This window comes from Lytechinus pictus, chromosome 3, assembly GCF_037042905.1.
Source record: "Lytechinus pictus isolate F3 Inbred chromosome 3, Lp3.0, whole genome shotgun sequence".
Classification (NCBI taxonomy): domain Eukaryota; kingdom Metazoa; phylum Echinodermata; class Echinoidea; order Temnopleuroida; family Toxopneustidae; genus Lytechinus; species Lytechinus pictus.
The window spans coordinates 38,048,621-38,063,018 of record NC_087247.1 but is presented as its reverse complement, the minus strand read 5'-3'; the positions used below and the strand labels follow the sequence as shown (position 1 = coordinate 38,063,018).

General features: G+C 32.7%; 1 protein-coding gene across 1 annotated transcript in view; it reads left to right on the top strand.

Annotated features, from left to right (window-relative positions):
* The window catches only part of LOC129255644 (voltage-dependent L-type calcium channel subunit alpha-1D-like), a 79,698-nt gene that overhangs the window by 11,369 nt on the left and 53,931 nt on the right, over positions 1-14,398 (top strand). Inside the window, exons 5-7 of the mRNA XM_064096972.1 lie at positions 6,064-6,164; positions 11,214-11,329; positions 12,436-12,489. Of these exons, the coding sequence (XP_063953042.1) occupies positions 6,064-6,164; positions 11,214-11,329; positions 12,436-12,489 (271 nt within the window). The remainder of the gene's footprint in view (positions 1-6,063; positions 6,165-11,213; positions 11,330-12,435; positions 12,490-14,398) is intronic.

Sequence of the window (14,398 nt, the reverse complement as noted above, 5' to 3'; positions counted from 1 at the left end):
AAGTTCTGATTTCTCAGACAATCTGTCAAATTAAGATTGATTTTACCTTTCTTTTCTTGTAGCTGTATGAAGTAGTGATATCTGGAGGGGTGATTCTAAGTATGATTGTCTTACTGATTGATTCGCCTTGTCTTGGAAACTGCTCATGAAGACAAATTCATTATTCAGTAAGAAAAGAACATATACATTCTGTCAAAATATATGAAACAAGAATACTCTTTTCACAAATTTGACTAAGTGACATAAATATTATTAAATGATGAAGCCTCACTTTTATTAAAAGCTTTGACACAATGCTGTATAGAACATGATTTGAATGAATTGATGTTGTGGTGTATTTTTTTTCACTTTCAAGAAGTATTGTTTATGATATATTAATGATATAATCATAATAACAAATTTTGAATAAATCTCAGTAGCTATATAATTTATTGCTCCTTTAACACAATACCATGATGTTTTGGAGATATTGTCAAGTTACTTTCCTTGATTAGTTTAAAGATATAAAAAGATATCAAAAATACTTGATGCTTTGTTTTATGAATATGTACCAGGTGTGTTCTTTTTTAAAGTAATGTCTGAAACAAACACCTGTAAGTTTTGGGTCACAGAATTCATTTCTTATTCATATATTTGCATAGTACCAAATTGTTAAAACACCTCAAAATCTCTGTTTTTAGTCAATACTTTGTTTTGTCATCTCCTTATTTTAAATTTGTTTTATTCATTTTTCTTTCAAATTTTGCACTGAAACTATTTTTTAAAATTCCATTTTCTGTTCAATATATCTTTTTAAAATGTGGAGGTATAAATACTGATTCTATGCTGTAACAACAGCCCATTTTGTCATCTCTTTATTTTAATTTCATTTTATTTTATCTTTAAATTTTCCACTAAACCTATTATTTGTTTGAAATTCAATTGTGTAATATATCTTCTTTTTTTAAAGTGAGGAGGCATAAATACTTATTCTATGCAGTAAACACCATTTAGGTTTTGTTTTATAAGGCCTTATGAAGCCTGTGGAACATGAAGAAAGTTTTTGATGACACCATGATAGCATGAGTCTCTTGTCCACCCATGATGAATTGCCCTTTTTCCATCCATGTGGTTCTCTCTTCATTACCTTTTAATGTTGGGCAAAGGTCACCATGACCCACACCCTACATATTGACTTTAGTGTTGCAGTTTCATGTTAACATTTCATCTTCTAGGGTGACTAATGATTCATTTGATACATATGGCATGAGATGACATTCTGATATTTACTCATGTATCATAGATCTACTATTGTCATGATAGATGTGTGGTTGGTTTATCTTCTGTGCAGTGATTAGCAATGTTAGAGGTGTTAAGGTTTGATCCATCATTTGCTCCTGTGGCAATGATATCTCTGAACGTATAGGTAAGGATTAGAGTTGTGAGGTTTTTTGGTTAAGAATACTGAATAGGATTATTATTTTGGCAGATTTACTAAAGGGGCGATTGTAGCCAGAGAATATCATAGAATCATTGGTAGGTTATCATATATTGTATGTTGTTACTAAATGAAAAAAAAACCTAGTTTTGAACAGTTGTTGATGGATCTGTGATGGTATTTGTGTGTATTTGTTTTAGTGTGTGTGTATGCAGGGGGCGGGGTCTTAAAACATGAAACCCTTCTATCCAGAATTTTAAGGAGAGAAATCCAATTTTGTTCAACATCCCTGCTTTATTAACATGGAGATATAACCGAGAAATAACTGTTTTCAAGAAAAAGCTATATTCCTGCTTCTGTTCTCTTAAAATTACCTTTTGCATCAAAGCTAATGATAAACGTACAGGGCCATTTTGAACATTGGGCAAGAGGGGGGGGGGGGGGGGGGGGCAGGCTTAATCCCTCTCAGCCCACATGTATTTTTTTTCTTAGTAGAAACATAAGATAACTTATAAATAACTTGGTCATCTGTCAAGCTCAGTGCAGTGAACAGAGACTTGACCTTCACCTTGTTCATGCTGTGTTCTTTCGTATGATGTATCATATTACAAACTTTAACACAGTAGATCCCAAGTGTGGGTTTCTGACCTTTCTATATCCCGCAGTTCTTCTTATCTTTACTATCATTTATCAAGTAGATAATAAATGTTATGACAGGGGGAGAGATGCAAGAGGTTTTCTGTGTGTGCCGGTGAGAATTCCTCTAAAAGCAAATTAAGTGCTATTAGTTTGACCAATTTAGTCATTAATTTAACTGAGCTCCTCCAATTACATGCATAATTCACTGTAACGTGTGCTTCAGCTTGGCCTAGATTTTTAGCTAATGACAACATAAGAGTACTGTCATAAGTTGTATATTGTACAACCCAGTATATGCAAACTCATTCAATGCACTAAGCACATTAGGGTCATTTCTTCAATGATTAGCTAATATCATACACATTATGAAAAAGTTAAGCCTTATATGTACATCCTAAGACAAAAACAATGTATTCCTACATGGGTTTATTAGTTAAATTTGGCATGTTATTAGTCTCCCTTTTAAATAATTCAATTTCAAGCCATTTTGTAGATCAAGGGTACATTCTGCCTTTTGATATATGGGAGTCATTTGTAGCTTGCAAGACCTATTTTTAAAATTGTCTTCATATATTTCTTATGATAGTAATTATGTAAGTTATATTAAGTTTTCATTAAATAAATTTTGATATATAGACATTTTCCCTTTTTGTTAAATGAATTCAAACCTGTTATTGTACTTATATTCACTTAGTCAAAAGTTAAGTTCCTGAATCAAGACTTATGCCCTAGCTCCCCTTTGACAAATATATAGTATAAGATCAAGAGCACATCAAATAAGTAGATGCTGTTCATGAAGAATCTCATTTATCTGTTTCAGGCATTTGGGATATACATGTAGAAGGTCTTTCAACTTTTTGGTCATTAATACATCAGCTGCATGTGTGAGAAAGATCAGTTCTAGAGGGATGGGGCCGTGTTTGTGTGACATCGATGATGGATGTTTTGTGTCATAACCCCTGACTACATTAAGCATCTGGTGTAATTCTGTTCCAGGGAGAAATGCATTCATTTGTCGATTAGACATTGGAGTGTTACTTATCTTACATATTAGAGAAATTTGGAGATCTGTAACCGGTTTTATGAAGTTGTGTCATTGCACCATATAGAAAGTTGATCTCATTTTTGGTAAAGAGGGAACATTCTTGTTTGTTTTCTAAAGTAAATCAAAGTATTTTGTAAATTGAATGCAATGTTTTGTATTTCTTATTTTACTCATTAAAGACATTTTTGCCAAATGTATCATTTCCAAATGACATATTCCACCCCAACATTGGATAAAATACTAAACCCATCTCAGAGTGTAATGATTTTGTCATCTTAAGAGTAATTTTTTTTTAAATATTTGATATTCAATATGTCATAAACAAATCTTTTGATTTGATAACCCAGTCAAGATACATTGCAAGCACGTGAAGGTACAACAGAAAAGCTACCTTGACCAGTGGGTAGAAAAACAAGATTACATTTAACATTTTTATTCATTTAACAGTCATTTATGACCAGTAAATAATCATTCATCTCATGCATATGTGTTTATCCTCAAATCATTTATGCATAAAGAATGCCTATTTAATTCTTTGAAAAAACAACAACACACATTGATTATCATCCTTTGCTAGGATGGGGATGACAACCTAACATTTGTGGTAACTCTTCTGAAACAAGCTAAATTATCATATTTTGGACTTTTCTGTAGACTTTCAAATGTTGCATTTAATCTCAAAATGGAATCTTCAATGCTGGCAGACATAGTCATTGGGGAGCAACAATCCATTGTGATGGTAGTTAATCAACCCTTGCTGTGCCTGTATTATGGAATTAGCATCCTGTTTTGATATTAAATGGGAAATTTTCAATGTCCAGTATAAGCAAGAGATAACTTGACTTTTAAAAGATTACCTTTGGAATAGGCATACACAGTCATATCCAAATGTGCATTAACAAGACAGTGTCAGACAATGCTAAACACAAAACTATGGAATAGCTTAAATATAATGATGTTTCAAGTAAAATGTTGATAAATGTGTGAAATTACAGTTAAGGTGAAACTGATGTCTTATGCTTCATGTTTACATCAGCCATATTGACATGGATTTCAAAATTTGCAATTAATATTGATGTAGCCCGGGATATATTAAACCAATAATGAGAAGAGTTATAGGTTAGGGCATGGTCCCAACTTTTAATAGATTGGTGAAATTAATATTTCAAGTGCATTCTACCAAATCAGATATGCACACAGTACTGAAGTGATGCATTACTTGGAATTGATCAAGCAGAACATATATATCTTTCTGCATTGTCTTGATGATATTCCCATGTGTGATAAGAGTGAACATGATGAATTACATAGCTTTACATTGAGGCCACCATCTTGGAACGGCAGACAGTCTTGAAGTTAAACATTGAAATGAATACCTCCTCTCGCGTGACATTTCCCTGGGTAGGCTACAACCCCACCCCCTCCCTACCCCACCCTGGAGGGATCTAAGCTCCATACTCTATGTATGAAAAGGAAATTATCTGATGATGAGGATTTAATCATCAGGATTAGTGTTTGCCTTGATCTTGGGCTGTATTTGCCGATGCTATAGCAGAGAGAATGCGCCCCTATCAGACGGCCCTTTCATTGATTTTTGTCTCCAAGGGAAGATGGTAGATGGACTGGAGATAAAGGGAAGATGTAGACAGAGAAGCACTCAGCGTTTCTTTGGTTGATAACCAAGATTAACTTACAAGTGGTGCCAGAGTTGAAGGAGAAACGGGTGTCTGGGATGTGTGTTTTCATTTCTTTTCTTTATTTTTGTTCTTTTAATGATTCATTCCATTGTGCTTTTTTCTTTCTTAAAGCAACTTTGAAAAACTGACTCGTTGGCTGTTCCAGGACTTTTTATGTTTTAAATTGAAATTGATTCAAGTGAGAAGAGTTAAGAAAATTGTAAGAAGTACGTAGAAATTGCCTGTGTATATCAGCAACCCAAGTGGTTTAGATTCTTATAATGGTGTTTCATTGAATATCCTGGATGGTAATTTACAAGTTTGAATGAAATTCATAAAGAAATATATATGATTGACACAGAAAATGTGAAATTAAACAATGGCATTAATGTGATCATTGAGGCATGTGTATACATGGTGCTGCAGTACTTTTGAATCTTAGTGGTTGAAATTCAAACAAACAGTTGAGGAATGCACATCTAAATATCATGACAGGGATGAAAGGAAAATATAACATTGGGGTAATTTAATTTTTCTAATTCAAACTATACAGATTTTCAAATTTTGACCTAACAATAAAATATATATGTCTACTTACATTCACAATTAAACAACAATAACAAAAACATTCTTAAAACAAAATTGGAGTGTGTTGATACTTTATGCATTTTTAATGAATTTTACCTAATCTATATAAGTATCAGTCTTTCTTTGTCTGTTTATCTGTCTTTCTATGTTTTTTCTCTTTCTCTTTTTATCACTCATCTTTATACCTTCATTTCTTCTTATCATCTATCCCTTGCCATTCGTATTCAGTTGAAGAATTATTTTAAAAGTATTAATGAACATAATTACCCAAATTTACAATAGTTGTTTGAGTCCATGGCCTGAAATAGTACAGATTTCATATTGTACTTATATCGAGAAAAAGCTTGATAATGAATTTGTGCATTGTCAAAGGATGCTAAATTCTTGCATTTCTACTAACAGTTCCAGCATTGATGAGTCCACTGTTTATGTAGAATAATTTATATAAACATTGGTCTTATTAATTAACAACTGGGCTCACTAATTATCTTACCTTTGAAGTGCTTCAGTACAATATTACCAATGCATGCATTATTGGAGTCTTTCTCAACTAAGTCTAATTATTGCATAAAATCCATGAAAAACAAACAAATGTGGCTTCAGTCCATGGATTCAAAACCGAGATTGTTAGTTTGACCATTTAATTTCACTAACTGTCTTATTATAAATTAAATATTTAATGTTGTGATTTTTTTCAGATCAATGATGGCGCTGGTTGGTGGCCATTCTTCTACTTTGTTAGTCTGATCATCATTGGGTCATTCTTTGTCCTCAACCTTGTTCTTGGTGTCCTTAGTGGGTAAGTCAATTCAAATTTACATTCTGTTCTAATCTGGGTTCTTCATTGATTCTGTTCCATATGTGATTCTGGTCGGATACTGACATAGTAAGAGGTCTTATAAGCCCAAATCAAGGTTTCCATGGTTGATATTTTTATGGAAAGTTTGTCATAATAAATGATTTTTCTTCATGAAATAGGGTCTCTAAATTGCATGGAATCGCAATAAATCCAGGTCAGCTGTGGTGCATGACCAATCAAGCATGTAGATTCAGAATTAAACCGGTAAAAACAAAATGTAGAGTCTGATTAGTAACTGAGCACAATTAATCTTAAATTGTCTTAGTATACCTTTAATTTAAATTGTGCCTCAGTAGGGACAGTGATTTTCCGCGATCGCGGAAAACGGACGGAATTCACGGAAAGGGCCTTTTGAAACGAAAAGTGGCATTTCAAACGGAAAATCACGGAAAACGTATTTTCCCTCAAAATACACAGAATAGCAACAGAAATTACTCCAAAATCACAACAAAATGAGAATATTAAATGGCCACAAAACCCCAGAAAACACGATCTCACTTCGCTACTATCATGACAATTCACACATCGTGACTGCACTCGACATCAGCACACTCGATTGTACCCCACACCCATACCCGGCCGGCCGGGTTGGGCTTCACATGCACACATATCGTTCAACTACACGGTCGTGTGTTGCTGCCCTCTACGTTTGAAGATGTAACAGCACGATATTGTGGTCTTAAAATCCAAGATGGCGGATTGGCAAAAGCTGTTGACTGATGATAACGATGTCCAAAAAAACCCAAAATTATGGATGAAATATCATTTCACCGTGAAATAATGCTAATAATGTGAAAGGTGAGGATGTATGCATGCTAAATGGGTTTGTAAAAATATTTTATGCACCCGCATAGATCCTATTAGAACGGATTCTATTGTGTTGTTGGTACAGTGGCAGATACAAATTTTGACCAGTGCGAGTGTACGTGTTGTGATTTTGCTATTCAATGTGTAAACGGAATTGTCACTTTTCCGTGTGTACAAAGTCTATGGGGAAATGGAATTTCCGTTTTCTGACATGCTGAAACGGAATTTGAGATTTTCTGAAATGGAAAAGGCAATTTTTTGAAACGGAAAATCACTGTCCCTACCTCAGCCTTTTGATGGATTGGTCCTAAAAAAACAAAATTGTTCCATGAATCCATGAATTCAAGACTTTTCGAGTAAAGTGCATCTGTCAGTGCATATGGAACAGATAATGTTTGAATAGTGTATGGGTCATTATGGTTTGGATATGCTGTATGTGACTGAGTATTTTCATGTAACTTTATGTACATTCACATGAGCTACATCATATTTTCTTTTGATGATATCATTCAGCATTCCTTATGTTAATTTCATTTAAAATCCTCTTAACCTCAATTTACAATCATTCCCAAGTGGTAATGATTATATAATGTAAAATATTGAATATGGGACCAAATCAAGAGCATGATATATTGCCTAGTGTATTCTTATCATCAATAAAGGATTTCAAAAACTTGTTTCTAGTGGATATTTTAATGAATGGTAAGAAGAATGGACTTCTGATATCTAACCTTGCACTTTGGATATTCATGTGTTTTGTAAATTCATGATTTAATCATCATAATAAGTGGGGTAAGAGATACTTTTAAGTGTTAGTAGAAGTATTAGATTCTATCAGCATTCTATACCTTTGCTGTCAATAGCCTAGGAAAACCTTTTTTTTAATCAAAATCAATATTATTCCTTTTTTAATTCTTACTATACCAGTATTTTGAAACCATACATCTTTAGAAAAAGCAATGAGTGTAAAATAATTAACCGACAGCCAGTGGAATTTCTGAAACATACAATTTCTTTACTTCTAAAATTGCTTGTCACCAACAGGTATTGGGTTACCAATAATCATGAAAAATTAATAAGATATCATGCCAAGCTATTTGTGTATCTTGAAATGAGCAGCAATTTGAAATTATTGATTTTACAAAGCATTGGCTAACATAACCTTAGTAGTGAAAATGTTGATTTATTGTTATGCATTTCTATCGTTTATTATAAAGTAATTAATTCTATGTTAACTGACATAATTTTATTTTTAAAACTAAAATAAATATGCAAATGATGTAGCAGTGTAAATTCTTCTATGTTGGTAAGTTTGTGTTCATCAGTATCATGTTAATATTACAACCATTGCTGATGCTGTGGGATCCTTCCTGACCTCAGTTTTCATATAGAGACAAATTGGAACAAACTGATTGCTTGTTTGAATTTATTATGTTACTGAAGTTGATTAATATAATCTAGTGGGACAGCTTTCTGCATTGCAAAAGAAAAAAAAATCAGTACATGCACATTGTTGGGGAGGCAATCTGATTAGTGGGTTACAATTTGGGTTTCTGATCTTTATAAATGAGCATCTATAAGTTGTGATGGTGACTACATCATGAAACCCAACTCCCTGCTTTATATTCACCGACATGTCACCTACTTTTTGCGAACCTTTGCCGGTGCAGGTGATTTAAAGGGTTTGATCACCTTTCTAAACGATCTTTGATAAAATAAGTTTGTACTTTAACAGAATAATTAAATCTTTTATAAATATTACATTTTTACAGTAATGCTTTGTTTTGTCAACTGTTAAACTTTAATAATGTATCAACAGTCCGTTGTAGAATATCATGTTTGCCAGATAAGAACATGTATATATTTTTTTCAATCATGATCTCACTGGTGTATCACACATTTTTATAGGCCTTTACACTGAGTAATGAGAGGCTTATCACCTTTATAAATGCGGGCCCAGGTGTCAAATCCTCATAAGCCCCCTCCTTCAGAAAACTAAAAGACGGGTGGGGTGGGGAGGAATCAAGTTTAATTTTGTACTCTATTATTTTTGTCATTTGTCTGATAAATTGCCCATTTATATGCCCCCTGTGCCTCCACAGTTCACGCAGATATGCATAGGATTTCATATCAGACATTATAAACAAAGCACATAATATTACTAGTAGTATCTGATTACATTATCATGTTAGAAATGTGCCGTGGATGAAATTACATAAGCCTGTCTCTGTGAAAGTGGAATGTAGACTAATGAAGTTCGACGGAGCCACACATTGCTATTAAAATACTCAAGTTAATTAATCAGATAATCGTATGAAGAACATGTCAATGGATTCTACATTATCATGCATGAGCATGGTGTTATGTAGAACAATCTATATTCCAGAGGTATGCATGTTCATATGCTGATCTAAGAAAGATATGAACCCATAGTTTAACATCTGGCCTGAAAATGATACAGTTTTTGAAAGTAAGGAAAAATCAAACATTCAAGCAAAATTAATTACAAAAAAATTGAAATTCGATCATATTTAGTTTTGCATTAGTTAAATGTCGGGTTATCACTGTCTGTCTTTTTTGTAAACCGTATTTCATGAAATCTACATTATTTCTTATTTTTTGTTCAAAATACGAAAGAAAAAGCAGTGAGCAGACAACATCACTTGCTCACTCAATGATGACATGCATAGAACAGCATCTCTAAAATAAAAATAACAACTCTGTTCAATGTTTTTAATACAGTTTCAATGAAACTGTCAGTTTAATTCATCTAAATTTCAGACTGGAGTACCCCTTTTTGCTTTAGTGACATACTACATATGTATTACTAAAACGGTAAAGTTCACATGTTACCATTCAGGGACTCTTTCAATTGAATTCTTTGTTATTTTGAAAAAAAGTGATTTGAGTTGAATTTAACTCCAAAATAAATTAATGAACTCATTAGAAGGTTTTCTTGTAAGTCAACCCTTGTTTGTGAAAAAAAAACACATTTCAATGGCAGGCCAGATTTTTTCTCTTTGATATTCATGACATGGATACTTATCAATTGATTACAAACCAAATGTAAGTACCCTGTTCACTGCAAAATTTGATTAACTGTTCTTAGTAAATGAGTTTATATTAATAATGTTAAGCCTATGATAACAAGGCCTTAATTGCAGTATTGTACAGTATGTGTGATAATTAGATGAATCTGTAGTCAACATGGTGTATCATACAATAATGTTTACCCTTAAACATTCTGTATGGATTTTACACCCTCATCCCTCAACTTGCTGCTGTTATAGACCAGGCTTGCTTGTCATACTTTGATTTCAGGATCAGTCTGACATTACGCTTTTACCCTGTAGCAAGGAAACATCGTGCTATCATCCAGGAACTTGTAAATTTTTAATGCAGACACTGTAGTTCTTAGAAAGAGAGGAAGGGAAGGGGGGGGGGGGTGTCACAAAGGCTAAAATATACTGAAATCTTCCACATAGAAATTGGTTGTCTCAATGTTTAAAACTGTCAGAGGACATGCAGAATTAACTTATTTGTTTGTAATAGTGATAATAAAAATAATTAATTGTACATTTTGCAATAACATCATAAACCGTACATTTGAGTGTTTCTAAAGCAGAATACTTTGTTTGTAAGGAGTGAAGATGCACCTGTGTTGTTATCTGTTTCTCCACTGCTTTCCAATAATGTATTATTTGATTTCTGACGTAATCGTTAAGATACTTATATTAATAGAACCAATTGAGATTTAGAGCTTGGCAAGTTGTGATTATTTTATTATCCATGATACAGAAAGAGAGAAAGTAGAACAGATGGAAAAGAAATTGTGTTACTGCCACTGCTAGCTTGAACTAAAATATTTTTCAGGAAACAAATTGCAACCTGTAAGAATGACAATCTAATATGCACAATAGAAAAAGGCCTTTTGTAGAACAATTGTTCTTGCATTAGTTTTACCCCATGTGATATTTTCATAGTAACAAAAGATGACAAGTTTTAGATCATCAGAAATGCTCTTTGCTTCATCCTTTCAGCCAATGATATTAATATATTATCATTTGATTCCATGTTCTTACATGGTTGTTATTGTAGCACACAATGTAAATGGTTGCATGGATGAGGTTTTAAGCTTTCTCTGCATCCTTTGTAACTCTTACTTGCTTCTATCCTCCACAGGGAATTCTCCAAGGAGAGAGAAAAGGCCAAAGCAAGAGGAGCGTTTCAGAAGCTACGAGAGAAGCAACAGATAGAGGAGGATCTTCGAGGCTACTTAGACTGGATCACACAAGCGGGTAAATGCAAGGTTTCCATGGCAACTGCCAATTTGCAGAAGTGTATGCATCTCATCCTGATCATTGCACGAAGGCAAAATTGCTAAAATTATGAAATGGTATTATCTTGTGTATCTAAATGCCATTAAGATGGCTGCACAATCGTTTCTTGATCGGCTTTGATTCTTCCTTAATTCTGTTTATCGTTAATTCAGGTCTCCTTATGCAAAGGGCAATTGCAATTACCATTTACCATCCACCAACTCTTAAAGGGTACTTGATTCTATCTGATATAGTTTGAATAACCATTATTTATTGTAGATACTTCATGCTTGGAGTAGACAATACATTTTTTTTTCATTTTTATTGCATTCCTGGTTGGACATTGCAGCTGCCCATGGTAACTTGCCTGAAAGTCCTGTGATTTCACAACATCAAATAAATAATTGATACAGAAATTTTATAATCATGGCAAAAAAAATTGTAGGACCACTAAGGAAACAATATTAAATCATTCAGAACATAACTTGTTCTAAGATAAGTAAGTATACATTGATACTCTCTGAAGCTCAGGGATGAAACATAATACACACAAATCCTAAAGAGCTGTATTTTCTCTGGCATTTCAAAGATAGAATGCAAATGCTTGTATTCATTTTTAAATTTGATCATTCACAAATAAAAAACTAACTTAGATCTACCAGTATTATTTTTGAGATAAGAAATTTCTGTAGAATAACAATAGTGATGTATAACATGTTGAAATTGATTATGCGTTACCCATGTAACTTCTTCATTCAATGGAAAAGAAAGGAGAAAACATGGTTTGGTGTTTCACATTCACTCAAGCATGAGGCATGTTCACCGTGCTAGACCGATTAAAACTTTTGGCTGTTGCCAAAATAGTCTCACAAAAAGCCTGTATCTTGGATTTAGTTTCATTTCATGACTTCATAATTTTTCAAAAAGATAGAAGAGTTTTTGTTTCAAATGACACAGTTGCTAAATTGTGATTTTTGAAGCCCAAACACCTATTTTGGCTCATTACAGATAACTTTCTTTGTTAACATATTGTGAGTTTAGATGTAAGTGGTCACCATTAATAATTTTTTTTTCTTCATTTACAGAGGACATTGATCCTGATAATGACAGTGAGCAAAATAAAGGTCCGCCTAAACACGGTAAGTGCATACTCCAACATCTCCTCCTTCGCTGTCCATTCCTATCATTTAACAAGTAATCCATTTTCTTTGATTTCATTTGATATTACATTCATTTCAATAGGTTGTGTGATATATTACTTTCTTTTCTTGCAGTGAGTTGAAAATTTTGTTTTTCATTCTTTTCCTCCCTGTTTTGATAAAAGACTAATATATGTTTTTATTAATATGTATCTGGGCACAGTTTACATTTACATGAAAAACAACTTTCACAAAAGTGAAATATAAACTTCTATATCTTAAAGGAAGATTATCTTGGATATTAATCTGATAAAGAAATTATCTGATCTGCAAAAATCTCATTGTTGAATTTTAAATATGCAATAACAATATATTTAATATTAAGATAGATTTTGTAAATAAATTATCTTTCTGTTTAACATTGAATTAAACCTATTCATTCTAAGATATTATTGAAATTGTATAACATCATTTAAGATGTCATAAAGTTGGAGGTAGTACTTGTATTTCCTCATATTTTCAATAGGACACCATTAATGTTGGTGGTTTGTATGCTGTTATGAGATGGGGAGATACTCCCAGTCAGTAAAATGATATACTTTCAATTCTCTCATGACTTGTCCAATAATATGTGATCCTGTTGTTATGTGAACATCATGAAATATTGATGATTGTCACAAAATACTGAATATACGTCCATTTGTTTGTTCCTGTGGAGAATACATATGCTGTGTGGTCTCCCAACTATTGCTCAAAACTTATGTCACATGTCTGATTAGCGTCCAAAAATGAACCTCCTTTTTCATGTCTCCCAATTTTTACAAAAAAGAGAAATAAATGTCTATTGCTGGTTATACTGTAAATTGCCATCACTTCATCATATGCTTTTTTTTCATTATGTCCAGTAACATAATGTTGACCTAAATTCAGCCCCCCCCCCTCCAGGTCAAATGGGATATTAGATGTGTATTTGACAAAAAAGTCCGTACGTCCATTTCTGTTTTCCTTTGATAACATAATTATAGTTATTTATGAAGTTGGATATTCCATGTGGATGCTCCTTAAGAATCACACCATTTTATGTGTTCATCAGAGTAAAAATGACCAGCACAATCCCATGATGCATCTGCCTACCTAAAAGTTGTTTCCCTCCAAAACATATGTGACAATGACCCCCATAAAAATGGTTGTTCTCTGTTACATATGACCTTGAACCTTTTGCCTGGATCTTGACCCACAAATGAGAGAACTTATTAGTAGAATAATATTTAAAATCATACTATTAGTTTTGATTTCCAAGTTTCTGATTTATTTGACCTACCTGGAGTATAAAATGCATTTGTATTAAACATGATATGTATACTTCATACACTCCATAGTTTTTTTTTGTTAAGTAGATTTTTTGCATTATATATAGTTGTAATGAAATAATATACTGAATCATTTTATTTACCATGATTTCCATCAATTGGATATGTGACTTGCATCAAATAAAAGTTGTTTAATAGTATTATATTCTGACATGAAATCTTTTTATTTCATTATTCACTCTTATCTTTAATGAATGAACCTGTGTGCTGATTTTTTTAAATAGTATTTTAAGTATTACAGAATTCCTAGCATGCACTATTGATAAGGCATTAGGTATAATGGAATTCACTAATAACATTCTCCTATATACTGTAAATAATGATAAACTTATTATAATATAAAATCTAAAATACAAGATGGTATAAATCTAGTCTTTTTTCGATACAATCTTTTCCCCCACAGACAAGCTGTTTTCCAAAAAGAGTAAAAGCAAAAGGAAACAATTGGGTGAATACTGTTACATCATAACTAACCATAGAGTATTAACACCCTATATTTTTCACAGTCTTGTATGAATATTTGTGATCTTTAAAACAAT